This window comes from Esox lucius, chromosome 11 (assembly GCF_011004845.1).
Source record: "Esox lucius isolate fEsoLuc1 chromosome 11, fEsoLuc1.pri, whole genome shotgun sequence".
In the NCBI taxonomy this organism is placed as follows: domain Eukaryota; kingdom Metazoa; phylum Chordata; class Actinopteri; order Esociformes; family Esocidae; genus Esox; species Esox lucius.
The window spans coordinates 53,381,638-53,404,829 of record NC_047579.1 but is presented as its reverse complement, the minus strand read 5'-3'; the positions used below and the strand labels follow the sequence as shown (position 1 = coordinate 53,404,829).

Genomic DNA, 23,192 nt, shown 5'->3' with positions numbered 1-23,192 from the left:
GACCAACAATACCAAGAGTAAAGGCAAGGATAGTAGTCCATTCTTCCAGTTTGTTCCTGGTCCAGAGTTCACTCACCAGTTCTACGTGCTAACATAGGTTTCAGAACCAGAACAAACCCAATCAATCAGAATGAACCCAATTACAACCCAGTCATAACAATTCAACATGACTTTCAGGGAAACGCAACATTTACTGGTCCCACATTAATGGCACAACACGGCAAAACTATTTACCCACAATCCCAATCACCCTACCAATCAAATCCTTAGAAACACCAGGATAAAACAGAAGTTTGCGTGGTCACAACAAGCCCAAAGACAGGAGGGCAGCTGCGCCAGGCTGCAGACCGGAATGTTTTGGTGGAGGGCATGGAGGGTGAAGAGAAAGCTGTTGTTGCTGGGAAAATTGAGAACATTGATGTTGGTGTTGCTATGGTATGGATGTTCCAGCAGTGGGCGTTGCTATGGTATGGATGTTCCATCAGTGGGCGTTGCTATGGACTGGATGTTCTGGCTGTGGGTGTTGCTATGGTATGGATGTTCTGGCAGTGGACGTTGGTATGGTATGGATGTTCCGGCAGTGGGCATTGGTATGGTATGGATGTTCTGGCAGTGGGCATTGGTATGGAATGGATGTTCTGGCTGTGGGCGTTGCTATGGTATGGATGTTCTGGCAGTGGGTGTTGGTATGGAATGGATGTTCTGGCAGTGGGCATTGGTATGGTATGGATGTTCCATCAGTGGGCATTGCTATGGAATGGATGTTCTGGCTGTGGGCGTTGCTATGGTATGGATGTTCTGGCAGTAGGCGATTGGAGTACGCAGGGAATCGATAGTGTTCCGCTGGCACAGAGGAGTGGGTCACACAGAGGGGAAAAAAAGAGTCTGGAACAAAGGGGCAGTTGGGATTACAATGAAAAAGCTGGTATCCAAGGGTGTTTGGTATTCAGGGGTGTTTGGTATCCAGGGGTGTTTGGTATCCCTGGGTGTTTGGTATCCAGGGGTGTTTGGTATCCAAGTGCACATACAGAAGTTAACCTAGGCAAGACAGCACCTTGGGATACACATCACGGTCAGAGGATTCAGCTCTACTTAACAGACCACAGCACCACTGCACTGCATCCTTCCACTCTGCACCACGCCACGCTTGGTCTCCAGTGGCTGATGCATTAGGTCACTGGAGCGTTCAGGGAAGGACAGGCTCTCCATTCGCACTCTGTTCAGCGCACAGTGCTCTGTAAGTACTGGCAGTGGGCCAGATCCAAAAGCCTGACATGTGCCCACACCATTAGGTTATCAGTCCAACCTCAGATGATCGATGTGCATCAGGGCTGTCATAAAGTCAGATAGCTTTGGGCATTATTTATCATCCATCCCAGAGACTACGTGACTAGGTCTCTCAGACTGCCCACTCTCTGGAGTCTGGTAACAGGAGCCCGTCCTCACGCATTCATGCTTAGTCTGTTTTATCATTAGATGAGTTGTGATGTTGTGTTTTATGACATGATTAGCCTGCTGTATATCATAACTAGCCACGTTGTGTTCCTTCATTCGATTAGCCAGTAACACTTTCCGATAAGGGTATGTGAACTATCATTAATGAATACAGTAGTTAAACATGCGAACAAACAAACCAATAATGATAACCCTTACTTTATTAATGTTTTACAAATGCATTACCTAACAGTATGTACTTTTAATTTGTTCATGTTGGCTGAGTAATGTAATCCGATTCATAAGATAATCCAATTTGGTAATATGATTACAGTGGGGCAACCATTATTAAAACAGGCTGGATAATTATAGTTTACCATCATTCATTTATATTAAGTGATGTGGGGTTTAGCAGCGGATACTTGCATGATCAAATACGTGTGACACAAAATATATGGTTGCATTTGTGGTAATGTCTTGTTTCTTTGTAATGGGGAAGAATGTCTTTTGTTGAAAATGTCACTTCTCATTAGGATACACTTACTAGTGTTGGCCAGTAGTGGGCAGAGAGACGCGGTCGCATATCTTCGGGACTGTATTCGATCCGACACCTGCGTGTTCACATAATCGTGAGAACGCTTGAAGGAAGTCACGTTTTATGTCTCATTATTTATCATATTTTTCAGGTCAGTAAAGTACTAGAGTACACTACAACGTGCCTGTAAGCTTGTATGTAGATGGTTGGAATTGCATAGTAATTGTATAACTTTGAATTAGACAGCAAACAAATTTTTAATGCAATTGTGGTGGCGCATTAGAAAAAAACTACTTTGTTAATCTTTACTATTACTCCTGAAACGATACTGCTGACAATATCCCAAGGTATATAATTGGATTTTTGCTATTGTTTTGTTTAGGAATTTTGCAATTGTTGCACTGTAAGAGTTAGTGTTTAGCTGGCTCCAGTAGCTGCTAGTTCGCTTCCATTATCCGCTAGCTGGCTTCGGTTGGTTTTTAGCTGTCTCCTAACCGAGTGTTTCGGTTATCACAACGGTATCTTGCTCAGCCATTTTCTGCTCAAGTTAGGGAGAGACAGGGAGGGAAATCGGGGAGGATCATGCTTTTTAAATTTCAGACTTGGGGAGGGTTTCATTTTTTTTTTTATTATGTCCAAGGGAGGGTCATTTCATTTTATAATCGATTACATTTAAGTATGTCAGACTTTTGGAATGTCATTCAATTCAAAGGGTTTATTTGTCATTTGCAATAACAAGAATGGAAAGGAAATGCTTGATTTTCCTACTCCGGACTGTGCAGATAAAATTAAAAAGTAACAGTAGTCATAATTTAAAAATAAAGGTGAAACACAGTCAGTCAGTCAGTATACAAAATACAAATCAATAATAATAACTATACAACTGTAATGCAATGTAAAAGTGACAGGTGTGCATGATATGATTGGCAGATGAGCATGATATAAAGTGACAGGTGTGCATGGGACTATGGATGGATGGAAGGGAGGAGGGGTTCCTGAATTGAGCAGCCTTACGGCCTGAGGAAAGAAACTGTCCCGTAGCCTGTTAGTTTTGGACTGAATACTCCTGTACCTTCTTCCTGACGGCAACTTGGTAAACAGTCCGTGGCATGGGTGGCTGGGATCTGTAATGATCCGTTTGCTCCACATCCTACACCTCTCTATGTAGAGATCCTGTAAGGATGGCAGGTCAGACCTAGTGATGAGCTCTGCTGTTTTAAACCCCTTTACGGTCGAGGGCAGTGCAGCTGCCATACCAGGCGGGGACACAGCCGGACAGGATACTCTCGATAGTGCATCTGTAGAAGTTGGTGAGTATCCTGAAATCCATGCCAAATCTCCTTAATCGGCGTAGGAAGAAGAGCCGTTTCCAGGCCTCCTTCACCACGACATTAGAGTGATGAGACCAGGTCAAGTCATCGCTGATGTGAACCCAGTCTGTGAACTCTCTCTACTGCTGACCCATTGATGTGCATGGGGGCGTGGTCTCCCTGTCACTGCATCCTGTGATCCACAATCATCTCCTTCGTTTTGCTGATATTGAGCTGGAAGATGTTTTCCTGACACCATGAAGTCTGTGATCTTACCTCATCTCTATAGGCTGACTCTTCATTATCAGAGATCAGGCCTATGATGGTGGTGTCGTCAGCAAACTTAACGATAGTGTTGGAGACGTGGGTTGCCAGGCAGTCGTGGGTGAAGAGAGAGTACAGGAGCGGGCTCAGCACACAGCCCTGGGGGGAACCAGTACTGAGAGTCAGTGAGGAGGAGGTGGCGTTGTCCATCTGCACCACCTGGGGTCTGCCCGTCAGGAAGTTTAGGATCTATCTGCACATAGTGGGGTCGAGACCCAGATCCCTGAGCTTCACCACCAGCTTGTGGGGCACAATGGTGTTGAAGGCTGAGCTGTAGTCAATGAACAGAATTCTCACGTGTTCCTTTTGTCCAGATGAGTGGAGGGTCAGAGCGATGGCGTCCTCTGTGGATCTGTTTGGTATGTTGGCAAACTGCAGCGTGTCAAGTGTTGCAGATGTGAATTTTAACTAGCCGCTCATACAGCGCGGTAGTCATTCATGCAGAGGACTTTAAGCTTTTTTGGCACAGGAACAATTATGGTCTTTTTGAAGCAGGTGGGGATGACTGACTGACGTAGCGATAAGTTGAAGATATCAGTAAAGACATCAGCCAGTTGGTCTGCACAGACCTTGAGAACACGGCCTGAGATGTTGTCTGGTCCAGGAGCCTTGCAGCTGTTTATCCTTTTTAGGGCTTTACAAACGTCTGACCTGGTCATTTGGAAAGGGCAGCCGTCCTGGTCCATTTGAGTATCCATGCCAGGGATGATGTTCTCAAAGCAAGCATAGAAAGAGTTCAGTTCCTCTGGGAGAGAAGCCGACACTTCCCCCACACTACCTCATCATCATCATAATTTTCTTCCGCTTTTCCGGGGCCGGGTCGCGGGGGCAGCAGTCTAAGTAGAGATGCCCAGACTTCCCTCTCCCTAGACACTTCCTCCAGCTCTTCCGGGGGGACACCGAGGCGTTCCCAGGCCAGCCGGGAGACATAGTCCCTCCAGCGTGTCCTAGATCTTCCCCGGGGTCTCCTCCCGGTGGGACGGGACCGGAAGGTGTTCCGGAGACATCCGAAACAGATGCCCAAGCCACCTCAGCTGACCCCTCTCGATGTGGAGGAGCAGCAGCTCTACTCGGAGCTCCTCCCGGGTGACCGAGCTTCTCACCCTATCACTAAGGGATCGCCCAGCCACCCTGCGGAGAAAGCTCATTTCGGCCACCTGTATCCGGGATCTTGTCCTTTTGGTCATGACCCAAAGCTCATGATCATAGGTGAGAGTAGGAACGTAGATTGACCGGTAAATCGAGAGCTTCGCCTTGCGGCTCAGCTCTTTCTTCACCACGACACATCGAACGATACATCGACCGCATTACTGCAGAAGCTGCACCGATCCGTCTGTCAATCTCCTGTTCCATCCTTCCCTCACTCGTGAACAAGACCCCTAGATACTTAAACTCCTCCACTTGAGGCAGGCACTCTCCACCAACCTGAAGTGGGCAAGGCAACTTTTTCCGACTGAGGACCATGGCCTCGGATTTGGAGGTACTGGTTCTCATCCCCACCGCTTCACACTCGGCTGCAAACCGTCCCAGTGCATGCTGAAGTTCCTGGTTTGAAGGGGCCAACACGACAACATCATCCGCAAAGAACACGACAACATCATCTGCAAAGAGCAGACCTGTATACACTACCTGCATTGCCTTTCTAGTCAGTGATGGTTCTCAGACCACTACACATGTTCCTGGTATTGGAGCCCTGGTAGAGACATTCTACAGCTCCGATGAAGAGACCACTGCCAGAGTCCTGCAAGGTCCATTTCTGGAGACCCGCCCCCGCCCGTACCCGCAAAGTTCAGCAGCAGATCCGACCCGTCACCCGTGATAATATCAAAATGAAATCCCACCCGCCCAGACCCGTTAATATTTGGCCCGTTACCCGACCCGTGCCCGCGATAAATCACACACACACCTCTCAACATCGCAACAGCTTAATGAAATAGGCTTAACTAAAGTGTGCCTTGTATTGCGACATTTAAGTAAACAATCGGCACCTAAATTATAAATAGACTATGGAACCTGATAACAGCCTATAGCCTACGCAAAGACCTATTAATGAAACAAAAAAAGAACAAGAAAAAATACAACCTGCTGAGCCTGTCGCTCACAAACAATATAGGCATGCATTTACTTTCTCTTAAGGTTACTGTGCAGGAAAAGGTTATCGTCCACAGTCCCAGGTTTAAGTTGCGTTCTCTGTTCTTGGATTACAAATCCAGCTGTGGAAAAGTCTCTCTCTCTCACTCGCAGCGCTCGATGCTGGGATGGAGAGAACATTCCGCACAATCATTGCCAGGTTTGGAAATTTTTTCCACCACAACAAAACATCGAAAGGATCCCCCTTGGGTGGCTTGAACTCGATGTACGCAGAGACCTCATCCTCGGGCGGCACAGTGTCATCGCTGGAGTCCTCTACGTCTGACAAACAATCAACTGTTGAAACCAAACCAACTCTCTTAGTAGCTGGGGTCGACATGCTCAAGTTCTATTTAAAATAAATAGACACATGGGATGTAATTATTTAAACAAAAGTAAAATAATTGTAAATTATTAAAGACAAGCAATGGTGGAAGTGGAAGTACTGAATCTCAGTAGGCTACTTAAGTAAAAAGTACCTGGTTTTAAAATGTACTTTAACTATTTGCTTTACAATGTATTCTCTTAATGTCTATTTTCTAATAATTAGGGCTGTAAAACCAAAATCGCGACACACCCCTATTTGAAGTTAACATTAGCCTAAATAGAAATAAAATTCACAAAGCCTTTCTTTAAAGTTAATTTTGTTTTGTAATAAATTGTATCTTAATTTTAATCAATATTTCATCAACCAATTGCCTGTATTTTATAAATAAGAAGTAAAAGTAGCAGACAATTAGATGATCACGACACGGATGCGAGCGTGAACTGGAGCTCGTATATCATAAATGAACATTGAGATTTTTTTTTTATTCCTGTTTAGGCAGGTGGGAAAACTGATCATAAAATGGTTTTATTTTTTTTAAATAAGTATTTGTACTTTGTTACATTCCACCACTGAAGACAAGCATAATAGCATAGTTTGTTATTGAATAGCTTACCTTTCACAAGACGCCGTGCTTCGCTATGAACTATAATAATTTCACCATGGTCTGCCAGCAGCTTTAGGCTTTTCAACTTTGGATGCAAGAACATTGCCAGCTTGTGCAAGAGATGCAGCTAAAATTTCTCATTTAAAATCTTGAGGCATTTTTCTTTAAGCAATGACAATGTCAGACTGTTGGTAGAAGACGGCTGAAGGTGACGTTTGAGGCGCTCCAACCACACAGCTGTGAAGTGAATGGTCAGAGTTTTGGATGCTTCCAGGGCTTTGGTGGCTTCTTTGAATCGTGCCAAAAAATTGACAATGTCATGCATAGTCTCCTTGCTTATGCAGTTTAAACGGTGTTCTTCGTCACGTTCCTCCAGAAGAGCACGAATGGCCTCGTACTGGCTGCTAATGGAGTCCAGCATCGTGTGAAGCGAGTTCCATCGCATCTCCACGGATGCTTTCAGCGTTTTTTGCAGACGATTCTGGAGATGTGACTGCTTAAAATAAGTCTCAAGCGACTTAGCGGACTCAATTTGACCAGATACCTCTTTGCCAAACACATCATCCTCAGCAGGTTTCCCAAGTGTGGTATGGAATACTGTGTTCAAGATATGTGCTGCGCAACTCAATCTCGTGGCTGTGCGGAGGGCCGCAACAATGTTTGCACCTCTGTCAGTTACGTACACTAGTTTCGGAAAGAACTGATTCAGTCCAAATTTGCGGAGTGCTTGGACGATGGCTGGCCTGAGGTTGTCAGCTGTTTTACGTTAATTGCTGTCCCATTCAGCTGTGCAGAGCACTCGCTCCTGCAGTTCCCAATTGCTTTTAATGTAATGTATTGTCACACAGAGAGATCAAATTTTTCGGGAATCATCCGTCCACAAATCCAGCGTCACAGCCCCGTTGCTCTCGGTCAATTGTTCCCTCAGCTCCGGAATTGTCTTGTCTTTTATCCCCAGCATATTTAGTGGTCCTACGGGAGACAGTAGTTGGATCGGGCAGAAGCTGACGTGCATCCACAAAGCCAACTCGTGCCCCAGTGTCAATTAAGCCCTGTGCCAGTTCCAAAAATCCTTCGCCACACACATTCTCAAATGATCTAATGTCTCGGCACACAAATTGCACCGCCAATTGTGTTATCGCCTCCTTGTCTTCCCCTCTTGGAGGTTTGTAGCCTTTGGCAAAGTACCTGTCAATTGTCGCACTGGCAACCCCTGGGCCTGCTGTGCTCTTGCAAGTCTCGACGTGCTTCCTAAGAGAAGACGTGCCCAGCTTTCGGCTATCAAACGGCAAAACTTTATGGCATGTTTTGCAAGCCGCAAAGCCGCTTATGTTATTTTCCTGATCTCGTATTACACCACACTTTCTCCAGACATCCGATTTCGCCTTTAAAGACTTGTTGTCAACAATTTTATATACTCCACTCGCCAACTTTACTTTTACTTCATCCATCCTGCAACGCTCGCTTTCAACTACGCTACGATAAACATTCCCTCTAAAAAAAGGCGCGCTGTCGCAGTGGTGCTGACGTGATGGGTCAAATGTCATATCGTTGTTTTGTATGTGTGATTGTGTAATGGTAATTTAGACATACAAATATTGCAATTTTTTTCATTCACGCTACTACCCGCCCGCAAAGAGTTAATTATCCGCCCGCATCCCCGCCCGGGAATTTTAGGAATGTCACAATCCACCCGTTTTGACCACTTTTATGCGGGTACCCATGGGTACCCGACCCGTTGCAGGACTCTGACCACTGCATCTTTTTCTTTCTTTTTCAAAAAAATTGAAAAGGAAGGTTTTGAGTGAGGAACAGAAGCGTTCAATTTGCAGTGGTCTCTTAATTTTAACCCTTCTGTTCCTCACTCAAAACCTTCCTTTTCAACTTTTTTGGAAAAGAAAAAGCTGCAGTGGTCTCTTAATTTTCTCCAGAGCTGTATTTTGTCTCTATTGACTTTTTGCTGTTTTTATTGCCTTCCTGAGATCATACCGGGATTTCTTATGAATGTCCATGCTGCTGTAAGTGAATGATGCAGTCTGCAGCATTGACTGAGGGAACATACTTCATTTCAATATCACCTTTCTATTGGCTATTTGATCAATCCTGTATTCTGCTTGCCGTATCCAGGTTGTCGATATAACGCAATATAAATACATAGTGGAATAAAGGATTGAAAAAGCAGAAAACAACAACCTGCTTGGCATCACAGAATTACAGAAGGAATGCAATTGTTAACTAAGCTCTCTTCTCACGATTTTAAAAGTTTCTTTGCCGACTCGGTTCGCTATAGATTGTCTTGAAATCAACAGAATTTGGTATGAATACACTACTTGCTTGTGGAATGGTCTGCAGACCAAACTTAAACTTGGGACTCTTGGCTCCCTTGCCCATTTTCAACATTTATTGGAGGATTTTTGTTTCTGTGTTGCTTGTAACTGCTTTGGGTAATGAAACTTGTGTTATCAGGTGTCAGGGAAATTTTCTTACACTGATGTGTTCTTACTGATTAAAGGACTGAGTCCCCATGTTTGGATAAGTAAAGGAATGTAGGTAAAGTGGGGTCTGGTGTTTGACTCAGGGAGACATCCTTGAACATCATCCTTGACTGGCACTAGTGGATTAGTTACTCGTAAATTAGTTAATCTGTATAACACTTTTAGGGTCTATCCTTGGGTGTCCAGACATTGTGACTCCTAAAAGGTTGAAAAGGTTTACCATGTGAATGTGTTTCATTGTTACACATATTACCACACCCCTTTTTACTCTCCTTTAAATGATGATGCTTGTCCTGTTTTACTTTAGAGATTATTCATTGTTACTTTGTAACCTGTGTATTCTCTCCTTGCAAGAATAAACTGATTATTGTGCAAATTGAGTTTTCCTCTGTCTTACCTACCATTTTCGTAAATAGTTTGGACTTTAGAAATTGCCATCACAATTTGGGGGCTCGTCCGGGATCCTAATCCTGCTCGGTTTGAGTCCTTTTTCCAAACAGGTTAACCGTGCACGGCCAGAGAGAGATTTTCTGGAAATTCCATTATCCCCCTAAAAAGGCTATCCTTTGTGGGGTTGAGAAGGAGTGCCTGGCTGGAGCTGAGACTCGTGCATGATCAGTACAGGTTGCCCGTGGAAATTGAATTTGGAGGTAAGAGCACAATACAGTCGGGAAAAGGCCATTGGATATGTGTTAGGGCACATTTTAAATCTGCAGTTATATTATCTAACTTACGGGCCGACGGGTCTATTAACAGGTGTTAGGAACACGTTAATTGAGATAAGAGTGTTAGGGCACTTCAGCGTTAGGGCGCGAGTATACTAAGAGTTAGGACTCCCTTTTTGCGTTAGGACGCAAGTATATGTGTTAGAGCACACTATTTAGACTAAAATAGATCTTGCATTTCGCCACGTTAATTTGCCAGGTTTTCTGAACATAGGTAATGGTCCAGCAGCATGTAAATGAGGATTCTGATGTTTCAGAGATGTTCCAGTTCCCAAATTACTGGGATGATGATATCATAAAAGATCATGTTGTTCAGGAGCATTGTTTGTAGTAGTCTGTAGCTTAATGAATAGATGTAAATGGTCTGATTGGTTAAACGTTGCATGTTTGTATTACATGACATTTTATGATATAGGGCGGATTGTCAGGGAAATTTTCTTACACTGATGTGTTCTTACTGATTAAAGGACTGAGTCCCCATGTTTGGATAAGTAAAGGAATGTAGGTAGAGTGGGGTCTGGTGTTTGACTCAGGGAGACATCCTTGAACATCATCCTTGACTGGCACTAGTGGATTAGTTACTTGTAAATTAGTTAATATGTATAACACTTTTAGGGTCTATCCTTGGGTGTCCAGACATTGTGACTCCTAAAAGGTTGAAAAGGTTTACCATGTGAATGTGTTTTATTGACACACATATTACCACACCCCTTTTTACTCTCCTTTAAATGATGATGCTTGTCCTGTTTTACTTTAGAGATTATTCATTGTTACTTTGTAACCTGTGTATTCTCTCCTTGCAAGAATAAACTGATTATTGTGCAAATTGAGTTTTCCTCTCAATCTCCCGTTCCTTCCTTCCCTCACTCGTGAACAGGACCCCTAGATACTTAAACTCCTCCACTTGAGGCAGGCACTCTCCACCAACCTGAAGTGGGCAAGCCACCCTTTTCCGACTGAGGACCATGGCCTCGGATTTGGAGGTACTGATTTTCATCCCCACCGCTTCACACTCGGCTGCAAACCGTCCAAGTGCATGCTGAAGGTCCTGGCTTGTAGGGGCCAACACGACAACATCATCCGCAAAGAGCAGAGACAAAATCGTGTGGTCCCCAAACCTGACACCCTCCGGCCCCTGGCTGCGCCTAGAAATTCTGTCCATAAAAATTACGAACAGAACCGGTGACAAAGGGCAGCCCTGCCGGAGTACAACATGCACAGGGAACAAGTCTGACTTACTGCCGGCAATGCGGACCAAGCTCCTGCTTCGGTCGTACAGGGACCTGACAGCCCTTAGCAAGGGACCCAGGACCCCATATTCCCGAAGCACCCTCCACAGGATGCCGCGAGGGACACAGTCGAATGCCTTCTCCAAATCCACAAAACACATGTGGAGGAGTTTAAGTATCTAGGGGTCCTGTTCACGAGTGAGGGAAGGAAGGAACGGGAGATTGACAGACGGATCAGTGCAGCTTCTGCAGTAATGCGGTTGATGTTTCGGTCTGTCGTGGTGAAGAAAGAGCTGAGCCGCAAGGCGAAGCTCTCGATTTACCGGTCAATCTACGTTCCTACTCTCACCTATGGTCATGAGCTTTGGGTCATGACCGAAAGGACAAGATCCCGGATACAGGCGGCCGAAATGAGCTTTCTCCGCAGGGTGGCTGGGCGATCCCTTAGAGATAGGGTGAGAAGCTCGGTCACCCGGGAGGAGCTCAGAGTAGAGCCGCTGCTCCTCCACATCGAGAGGGGTCAGCTGAGGTGGCTTGGGCATCTGTTTCGGATGCCTCCGGAACGCCTTCCTGGGAAGGTGTTCCGGTCCCGTCCCACCGGGAGGAGACCCCGGGGAAGACCTTGGACACGCTGGAGGGACTATGTCTCCCGGCTGGCCTGGGAATGCCTCTGTGTCCCCCCGGAAGAGCTGGAGGAAGTGTCTGGGGAGAGGGAAGTCTGGGCATCCCTGCTTAGACTGCTGCCCCCGCGACCCGGCCCCGGATAAGCGGAAGAAGATGGTATGGTATGGTATGGAGTTTTCCTCTGTCTTACCTACCATTTTCGTAAATAGGACTTTAGAAATTGCCATCACACAGGAGAAATAGCATCTGTGTAAATGAAACAATCTCCTGCTATCTCTGTGTTAACTGTGATCATTTTACCCTAATAGATTTTTATTTCTGTGTTGCCTGTAACTATTTTTGATTCAGTGCACTGACAAAAGTAAAAAGCTTAAAAGAAGCTACTTGTATTGATGTATACAGGTCCCTGGGTTTGGGTATCTGATGTGTTGAAGGGCCTTGTGTATGGTGTGTAGGTCCCTGGGTTTGGGTATCTGATGTGTTGAAGGGCCTTGTGTATGGTCTGTAGGTCCCTGGGTTTGGGTATCTGATGTGTTGAAGGGCCTTGTGCATGGTCTGTAGGTCCCTGGGTTTGGGTATCTGATGTGTTGAAGGGCCTTGTGTATGGTCTGTAGGTCCCTGGGTTTGGGTATATGATGTGTTGAAGGGCCTTGTGTATGGTCTGTAGGTCCCTGGGTTTGGGTATCTGATGTGTTGAAGGGCCAATGTCATCAGCAGCCAATGATAATCAATGATAAGACTTTTCTGCAAGCAGAATGACATGGCCTACATGTATGGAGTTGAGGTGGCTGCAACAAATGCAAATCATCATCCTTTGGCAGAGCTTCCCGAGACACCTTTTCTCCTCAAATATCGTGATCAATTCCATATAGCCTAATGTTTTATCTTGAATGCAGCGCCATGTTACCGCTATCTGAAAAATATTTGTCAAATCTTCTAGTCCTGTCTGAAAAAGTTAAAACACCAGGTATTGCTTGTCATTGTTTTGAGAAAGATGCGTCAATATTAGATTAACCTACTAAATCACATTCTTTATGGGTCAGCTAATATTATCTTATGCATGCTGTTTTAACCAACCAAAACCCGAGAAGATTAAACTAGCAATTCCTCGCTCACTAATCTGGTTATGCACGCCCACCTTTACGCCCGTGATGATTAGGGACACAACTGAGGCACGCTTAATAACTGATAGCGCACTATTGGGTCATTATTTTGTGTCCCCTTCAGGGATTAATTATCCTAAATTAACAATGACTAACTAATGACCCATGGTACAGTAGCTATAAACCATGAATAACTGATACTTCGCCATTAGGTAGTTATTTTTGTGTCCACCTCTCTCTAGTGATTTATTTATTCTACCTTTACAAAGACTACAATGAGCAATTGGTTAGAAACCATGTATAGCTGAATATCTTGCCCACTGTAATCATATTAACACATTATATTATCTTATGAATAGTTTATATCACTTAGCCCATTGTTCATGCAATCAACTAGATACATGAATTCATGTCCTGTGTCCACACATTGTATCACATACGCATTTGTATCTTTTGTAAATCATTAAAAAAATCTAATCTGGATCCAGATATTAAACTATTATAGGCCAATATCAAACCTGCCGTTCCTCTCAAAAATCTAAGAAAAATGTGTTTCCCAACAACTGAATGCCTTTCTGAAGACAAATAACATTTATGAAATGCTCCAGTCCGGTTTCAGACCCCATCACAGTACTGAGACTGCACTCGTGAAGGTAACAAATGACCTTGGTGTTACCCTTGACCCTGACCTTGTTAATTTCATTGTTCATCTTTCATTCATGTTAACTGTATTTGTAAATGGTATTTCCTGTACTAAAGGTAACAGCTTGACGTCATGTTTCATTATTAGCAGGGCCGCGTTATGGACCAGGCAGATGGGGCCCGGGCCCAGGTGCTTCTGACCATTAGGGGCCTCTGGCTCCACCTAGCTTTTTCTCGTGGCGCGTTAGCAAGGCACAAACTGTGATTAGTTGGATGGTCTCGCACCTCCCAATGTTTGTCATTGGTCCATTGGAAGGGAGACGAGAGCTTCTTTCTATCAGATTTTTTAGTGTTTTGGAAACGTTTCATGTCCACATTGCTGAAGTAGTGTGGCGTTACTCTCTAGAGCTCGTTGTTCACGCTGATCATCTGCCTTCATCTGTCATTAAGTTTGATACGTTTAATAACACCAGGCCAAAAGGGAACCGTTCAACACTGTTGTTAACGTGCTGAAGTTTCCTTTGAACGCCGTCTTGCCAGTCACAGTTCTTTCTGACAATCGCGCCACCCTGTTAGCTCATGCATCCTTCTTCTTTACGTCACTCACCACTTAAGCCGGAGATTCGGGGGATTCATGACAGATACCCAGCCCCCCTCCCCACTGTTTTTTGTTGAAGCCAAAGATTAAAAGAATGTGAGCACAGCATGTGAGAAATGGGCCAGACAATCAATAAATACTTGAAGCTTAAGGCTTGATGGGCTGCAGAGTGCCTGGACATAGCGTTTAGCCGTGGTATATTGGCAATATATCACAAACCCTGAGATGCCTTAATGCTCTTATAAACCAGACCACAGCCATGGTATATTGGCAATATATCACAAACCCTGAGATGCCTTAATGCTCTTATAAACCAGACCACAGCCATGGTATATTGGCAAAATATCACAAACCCTGAGATGACTTATTGCTGTTATAAACCAGACCTCAGCCATGGTATATTGGCAAAATATCACAAACCCTGAGATGACTTATTGCTGTTATAAACCAGACTACAGCCATGGTATACGGTCTCACGTAACACAGCTATCAGCATTCAGTATTGAAACACCTTTTATAAGAGACTTTATATTGCCTTAAATACTATAGTGTTTTACTCTAATTGCTTTGGCAACTGGTTTATAATCACACTAAAGGCACCTTGGTCCCACACAGGGCTGTCTCTCCAGCCACTCCGTAAGAACAGCCCTTAGATATGCTAGACTGGCCACACCCACTAAGGGCTGTCTCTCCAGCCACTCCGTAAGAACACCCCTTAGATATGCTAGACTGGCCACACCCACTAAGGGCTGTCTCTCCAGCCACTCCATAAGAACAGCCCTTAGATATGCTAGACTGGCCACACCCACTAAGGGCTGTCTCTCCAGCCACTCCGTAGATATGCTAGACTGGCCGCACCCACTAAGGGCTGTCTCTCTAGCCACTCCGTAAGAACAGCCCTTAGATATGCTAGACTGGCCACACCCACTAAGGGCTGTCTCTCCAGCCACTCCGTAAGAACAGCCCTTAGATATGCTAGACTGGCCACTCCCACTAAAGGCTGTCTCTCCATCCACTCCGTAAGAACAGCCCTTAGATATGCTAGACTCGCCACACCCACTAAGGGCTGTCTCTCCAGCCACTCCGTAGATATGCTAGGCTGGCCACACCCACTAAGGGCTGATAATGTCACTGTAAACACTTGATTAGTGTAAGTATTTATTAGTGTGTTTTACTAGTGTAAATATATTAGTAGTGTTATGTTGGTGTAAGTGTTCTTACTTAATAGTTGCCTGTAAGTATCTGTGATGTTTTTTCCGCCTTCAAACGGATTGACGAATGGCTGACACTGTTTCTGGGCTGGGGAGTATACAGAACAGAACACAGAGATCAACTACATTCAATCCTCATGAGGTATTAATGTCTCCAATCACTTACACCCCCCTAATTACCACCCAGCCCATTAACGAGAACCCTGTTTCCAAAAGAGTTGGGACGCTGTGTAAAATGTAAATAAAAACAGAATGCAATGCATATCAAATGCTGATTGTTTTTGTTTTTGGAAAAATACATACCCATTTTGAATTGGATGCCAGCAACACGTTTCAAAGCTGGGAGGTGTTGCATCACCTCTTCTTTTAACAATAATCTGAAAACGTTTGGGAGGAGACCAATTGCTGTACTTTTGAAAGTGAAATGTTTTCCTATTCTTGCTTGATATAGGATTGCAGCTGCTTAACGGTTCGGGTTCTCCTTTGTCATATTTTTCATTTCACAATGTGCCAAAGGTTTTTAATGGGTGACAGGTCTGGACTGCAGGCAGGCCAGTTTAGCACCGGACTCTTTTGCTATGGAGCCATGCTGTTGTAATATGTGCAGAATGTGGTTTGGCATTGTCTTGGTGAAATAAGCAAGGCCTTCCCTGACAGAGATGTTGTCTTGATTACTTGATGTGTTGCTTCAAAACCTGTAAAAGCCAGAATTCGTGATGGTATGGGGCTGCATTAGTGCACATGGCATGGTTGTCTTGCACATCTATGAAGGCACCATTAATGCTACACAATATACAGGTGCTGGTCATAAAATGTGTTGATTTATTTCAGTAATTCTATTCAAAAAGTGAAACTTGTATATTATATTCATTCATTACACACAGACTGATATATTTCAAATTTTTATTTCTTTTAATTGTGATTATTATAACTGACAACTAATGGAAATCCCAAATTCAGTATCTCTGAAAATTTGAATATTACTTAAGACCAATACAAAAAAAAGATTATTAGAAATGTTGGCCAACTGAAAAGTATGAACTTGAAAAGTATGAGCATGTACAGCACTCAATACTTAGTTGGGGCTCCTTTTGCCTGAATTACTGCAGCAATGCGGCGTGGCATGGAGTCGATCAGTCTGTGGCACTGCTCAGGTGTTGTGAGAGCCCAGGTTGCTCTGATAGTGGCCTTCAGCTCTTCTGCATTGTTGGGTCTGGCGTATCGCATCTTCCTCTTCACAATACCCCATAGATTTTCTATAGGGTTAAGGTCAGGCGAGTTTGCTGGCCAATTAAGAACAGGGATACCATGGTCCTTAAACCAGGTACTGGTAGCTTTGGCATTGTGTGCAGGTGCCAAGTCCTGTTGGAAAATGAAATCTGCATCTCCATAAAGTTGGTCAGCAGCAGGAAGCATGAAGTGCTCTAAAACTTCCAGGTAGACGGCTGCGTTGACCTTGGACCTCAGAAAACACAGTGGACCAACACCAGCAGATGACATGGCACCCCAAACCATCACTGACTGTGGAAACTTTACACTGGACTTCAAACAATGTGGATTCTGTGCCTCTCCTCTCTTCCTCCAGACACTGGGACCTTGATTTCCAAAGAAATGCAAAATTTACTTTCATCGGAGAACATAACTCAGCAGCAGTCCAGTCCTTTATGTCTTTAGCCCGGACGAGACGCTTCTGACGCTGTGTCTTGTTCTAGAGTGGCTTGACACAAGGAATGCGACAGCTGAAACCCATGTCCTGCATACGTCTGTGCGTGGTGGTTCTTGAAGCATTGACTCCAGCTGCAGGCCACTCTTTGTGAATCTCCCCCACATTTTTGAATGGGTTTTGTTTCACAATCCTTTCCAGGGTGCGGTTATTCCTATTGCTTGTACACTTTTTTCTACCACATCTTTTACTTCCCTTCGCCTCTCTATTAATGTGCTTGGACACAGAGCTCTGTGAACAGCCAGCCTCTTTAGCAATTACCTTTTGTGTCTTGCCCTCCTTGTGCAAGGTGTCAATGGTCGTCTTTTGGACAGCTGTCAAGTCAGCAATCTTCCCCATGATTGTGTAGTCTGCAGAACTAGACTGAGAGACCATTTAAAGGCCTTTGCAAATGTTTTGAGTTAATTAGCTGATTAGAGTGTGGCACCAGGTGTCTTCAATATTGAACCTTTTCACAATATTCAAATTTTCTGAGATACTGAATTTGGGGTTTTCATTAGTTGTCAGTTATAATCATCAAAATTAAAAGAAATAAACATTTGAAATATATCAGTTTGTGTGGAATGAATGTATACATTATACAAGTTTCACTTTTTGAATGGAATTACTGAAATAAATCAACTTTTTGATGATATTCTAATTATATGACCAGCACCTGTATATTGTGTAGCATTAATGGTGCCTTCATAGATGTGCAAGTCACCCATGCCATGTGCACTAATGCAGCCCCAAACCATCACGAATGCTGGCTTTTGAACTGTGTGCTGATATGAAGTCGGATGGTCCAATTCCTTTTTAGCCCGGAGGACGTGGCGTCCATTATTCCCAAAAATAACTTGAAATTTTGATTTGTCAGTTTTCCACTTCGCCTCAGACCATCTCAAATGAACTCAGGCCCAGAGAATACAGCAGTGTTTCTGGATGTTATTGATATTTTTTCTCCTTTGCATATTAGAGTTTTAACTTGCATTTGTGGGTTCAGTGATGTACTGTGTTCACGGACAGTGGTTTTCTGAAGTGTTCCTGTGCCCATGCAGTGATGTCCACTACAGAATCATGTCTGTTTTTAATGCAGTGATGTCCACTACAGAATCATGTCTGTTTTTAATGCAGTGATGTCCACTACAGAATCATGTCTGTTTTTAATGCAGTGCCGCCTGATGGCCCAAAGATCACGGCCATCAGATATTTGTTTTCGGCCTTGTCCCTTTTAATGATATTATGTACCGTAGATTATGAGGTTCCCAAACTCTTTTAAATTTTACTTTGAGAAACGTTATTCTTAAATTGTTGCACTATTTGCCCGTGCAGTCTGTCACAGAGTGGTGAACCCCTCCCCATCCTCACTTCTGACAGACCCATCCTCTCTGGAATGATTAATACCCAATCACGTTACTGACCTGTTGCCAATTAACCTAATTAGTTGTGTGATATTCCACCAGGTTTTGTTTTAGCATTACACAAATCCAGTCCCTTGTTGCCCCTGTCCCAGCCTTTTTGAAACGTGTTGCTCACACCAAATTCAAAGTGGGCATATGTTTTTCTAGAAAAAATTAAATATTTTAGTTTCAACATTTCATATGCTGTCTTTGTACTATTTTCAATTGAATATAGGGTTTAAATTATTTGCACATCATTGCATTCTGTTTTTATTTACATTTTACGCAGCATCACAACTTTTTGGGAAACTGATTTGTATATCTGATTTGTATATCCTCATATCAATTCTAGCCTGGTTGTTTGACTCAATATAAACAACAAAGCAGTTCTAGACTGGTTGTCAGTCTTATTCTAAACAACACAACAGTTCTAGCCTGGTTGTCTGACTCGTTATGAACAACATAGCAGTTCTAGCTTGGTTGTTTTTCTCATTCAAAATAAGACAGCAGTTATATTCCCGGGTGTCAGTCTAACTCTAAACAACACAACAGTTTTAGCCTGGTTGTCAGTCTCATTATAAACAACACAGCAATTCTAGCCTGGTTGTCAGTGTCATAAACAGCACAGCTATTCTAGCCAGGGTTTCCACAGTAGAGTTCTTCTGCTTCAGCCAACAGCTGTCAGGTTTGTTTTGACAAGGTTCTGACAAACTGGTTGGCTACAGTAGAGAGACATCACATTGTCACCCAGTCTGGCTCCTCAACCACATAACAGCCAGTGAGCTTCTTCAGCCCTGCACTCTGAGTCTGCCTTCCCTGATTTGGTCTCAACTCACAATTCGTCTGACCCCCCGCCGAAAACATGCACACGGCTAGCATGGAAGCACTAAAGAGCAAACTAAAAATGGGGCTCAGATAATGCTGAAATAAATCAATGAACATTACATGAGGGACTCACAGTTGCAGGTTCTCCACAGTCCCGAGGTCGAGCTGAGGGAGATATTGGAGCTGCCATCCCTCTGAGAGACATCTATGATGTACCAGTAGTCCGTCCCAATAGCCACCCCCAGCAACACAAAGCTGGACACTCCACACACAGCCAGAAACACTGCCAGAATCCCCAGCGTCAGTCTCACCATTCTGGACAGCAGGAGATGAGAGAGGGGACAGAATGAGGAGAGGAGAGTACAGAGAGAAAGGGGACAGAATGAGGAGAGGAGAGAGGGAGACTCTGTGAGGAAGAGGGGGTGGGGAGCATAAGAGACTGAAAGGATGAAAACACACAGAGGGAGAGAGAAGAGGATGACAAAAAGACTGAGGTGAGTAAGAGCGGAGGGAAAGGAGAGAGGTGGAAAGTCAAGAGAGGATTTGGAGAGAGAGAAGAGGTGGGAGACAGGGGAGGAGAGAGAGAGGAAAAGATAGAGGGGAGAGCAGGGTTGAAAGAGAGGTGGAGACTTGAAATATGTGTTGAATAGAGAGGACCAGAGAAAAGAAAGGAAGAAGTGAGTGAACAGAAAGGAGGGAGGGAGAGCAGAGAGGCCAACACATTTAAAAAAAGATTTAGAAAAAGATCATTCCACTTTTTTTGGAGCCTCAAAATTACCATCTGTAGATTACGCTATAGATATTCATACTATTATCAAAGTATCAAAAACAAACTAAATAGTTATTAAAGTTAAGATTAGTGTTAGTTTTAGATTATGTGTTAATATAAGGCTTAGGGATAGGATGAGGTTCATGGTTAGGGTTAGAACTAGCAGATAGTTAAAACAAATGATGATAGTCTGTAGATAGTCTGTGGATAGTCTGTAGATAGTCTGTGGATAGTTGGTGGATAGTCTGTAGATAGTCTGTGGATAGTTGGTGGATAGTCTGTAGATAGTCTGTGGATAGTTGGTGGATAGTCTGTAGATAGTCTGTGGATAGTTGGTGGATAGTCTGTAGATAGTTGGTGGATAGTCTGTAGATAGTCTGTGGATAGTTGGTGGATAGTCTGTAGATAGTCTGTGGATAGTTGGTGGATAGTCTGTAGATAGTCTGTGGATAGTTGGTGGATAGTCTGTGGATAGTTGGTGGATAGTCTGTAGATAGTCTGTGGATAGTTGGTGGATAGTCTGTAGATAGTCTGTTGATAGTCGGTGGATAGTCTGTAGATAGTCTGTGGATAGTTGGTGGATAGTCTGTAGATAGTCGGTGGATAGTCTGTAGATAGTCTGTAGATAGTCGGTGGATAGTCTGTAGACAGTCTGTAGATAGTCAGTGGATAGTTGGTGGATAGTGTGTAGATAGTCTGTAGATAGTCGGTGGATAGTCTGTAGATAGTCTGTAGATAGTCTGTTGATAGTCGGTGGATAGTCTGTAGATAGTCTGTAGATCATTGACAGATTGATTATCCAAAAAAAGTGTTATCAAAAAGATGAACTGCATGTTCTCTTTGTGCCTTTCATCCTAGTTTGGACAGCATTTCACACCCTCGTTCTACCATCAATCCACAGGATGCAGTACTGTGCTACGCCAAAAGAGGGCAATGTTGGGACACCAATAAAATATACATTGAAGACAGTTATGATTCTCAGGACCAGTCCTACCTGTCAGTGTATGTATGCTGGTCACATATCCTGTTTAAAGATCTACTTCTGACTTTTCAACACCATCAACAAAACACTAAATGATTGAGCCTGTGGTGGAAGAATGGTGTGAAATCATCCCTCCAATAGAGTTGTATCAAGGCATGGTACAGTTGTTTGTTCTGCTACCTCATGGTGAACCCTGCGTTTTTAAGAGACTTCAGGATGTTTTTCTTTGTATGTGTGCTCTTCAGTGCTGTTAAGAGCTCCCAACATTGTTTACGTGCCACCCACATTACCTACTTTCCAAGTGGAAAACAATATGTATAAATATATATATATATATTCTTTTTAATGTACTTCACATCACCTTATTAGCATGCATTATTAGCATTTTATTCAAACTTGCAATCCTTTGAACACAATGACAATTTTCACAGAGGAAGACATCGCTCCACAAAAGCAGCGATTCTGGCTGAGCAAGGGGAACGACTGCTTCCTGTCTCGTAGTTGTTCTAACTGGAACTCTGTCAGCATTGGCTGCTATCAGACGTTACCGCGGGTAAACTGTTGTATAACGTATTTCAATTTCTAAATGCTGATAAAACACTAATAATGTTGAAATTAAATACAGTAAATGTATTCAAAATTGTTCCGACATTTATAATTCATATTGTTTTTGTGCATCAGACTAATTTTCTATAATTTTTTATAAATTTTTTATTACAGGATGATGTGCCTGCCAAAAGTTCATAAAACATTTATCATTCAATACTGAAGAGGCTCAGAAGCTGCTTTTTCTCTGGGACATGTAAATGTAAAGTCTTTATTGGCACAGGCCAAAACAGCTGAGAAAATATACAATAAATAACAAATAAAACCAAAGTATATAAACATTATATCTTATGAAGTTGTAAGTAAAACATTACACACAATAATATTACAATATAAGTTATGTACATTGTGAAAAAGGAGAATATATTCAGATTAATATTGGTTATGTGTACAGTGTTGTTGCTGCTCCTTTGGTTGTTCTTTTCTCACAAATCTTGCCATTGTGATTGCACATTGCAGTCTTTCTCCTAACAGAATCAGGAATCTCCTAACCTACAGGACAGGACTGGGCATCTAAATAACCTACAGGAAGGGACTGGGCTTCTAAATAACCTACAGGAGAAGACTGGGCCTCTGAATAACATACAGGAAGGGACTGGGCTTCTAAATAACCTACAGGAGAAGACTGGGCCTCTGAATAACATACAGGAAGGGACTGGGCTTCTAAATAACCTACAGGAGAAGACTGGGCCTCTGAATAACATACAGGAAGGGACTGGGCTTCTAAATAACCTACAGGAGAAGACTGGGCCTCTGAATAACATACAGGAAGGGACTGGGCTTCTAAATAACCTACAGGAGAAGACTGGGCCTCTGAATAACATACAGGAAGGGACTGGGCTTCTAAATAACCTACAGGAGAAGACTGGGCCTCTGAATAACATACAGGAAGGGACTGGGCTTCTAAATAACCTACAGGAGAAGACTGGGCCTCTGAATAACATACAGGAAGGGACTGGGCTTCTAAATAACCTACAGGAGAAGACTGGGCCTCTGAATAACATACAGGAAGGGACTGGGATTCTAAATAACCTACAGGAGAAGACTGGGCCTCTGAATAACATACAGGAAGGGACTGGGCTTCTAAATAACCTACAGGAGAAGACTGGGCCTCTGAATAACATACAGGAAGGGACTGGGCTTCTAAATAACCTACAGGAGAAGACTGGGCCTCTGAATAACATACAGGAAGGGACTAGGCTTCTAAATAACCTACAGGAGAAGACTGGGCCTCTGAATAACATACAGGAAGGGACTGGGCTTCTAAATAACCAACAGGAGAAGACTGGGCCTCTGAATAACATACAGGAAGGGACTGGGCTTCTAAATACCCAACAGGAGGGGACTGGGCCTCTGTGGGTGTCTATGGGTGACACACAGTTACTGAGGAAACATCTGACAGGTCTAAAGCAGGGCTTCCATTAAAAGAAAAAGTGATTTGCTGCCAGCTGGAAGAAGGGTGAACTTCCAAACAGTTTGCAAAGCCCTCATATTAGACTTCAGTGAGGTGTACTCTAACTGAGCAAAACTGTCAAAGATTTTGTTAATTTTCCGGATTGGGATTCTCTCCAAAACCTAATAAAGACACAGAATAAAGACGGCCTCAAGATATTAAC

General features: G+C 43.5%; 1 protein-coding gene across 1 annotated transcript in view; it reads right to left on the bottom strand.

Annotated features, from left to right (window-relative positions):
* The window catches only part of LOC105013477 (transmembrane protein 114), a 50,496-nt gene extending 30,733 nt beyond the window's left edge, over window positions 1-19,763 (bottom strand). Inside the window, exons 1-2 of the mRNA XM_010875026.5 lie at window positions 19,353-19,763; window positions 15,303-15,380 (exon numbers count right to left, since the gene is read on the bottom strand). Coding sequence (XP_010873328.2) covers window positions 15,303-15,380; window positions 19,353-19,533 — 259 coding nt within the window. The 5' untranslated portion in view covers window positions 19,534-19,763. The remainder of the gene's footprint in view (window positions 1-15,302; window positions 15,381-19,352) is intronic.
* Window positions 19,764-23,192: the final 3,429 nt, after the last annotated feature.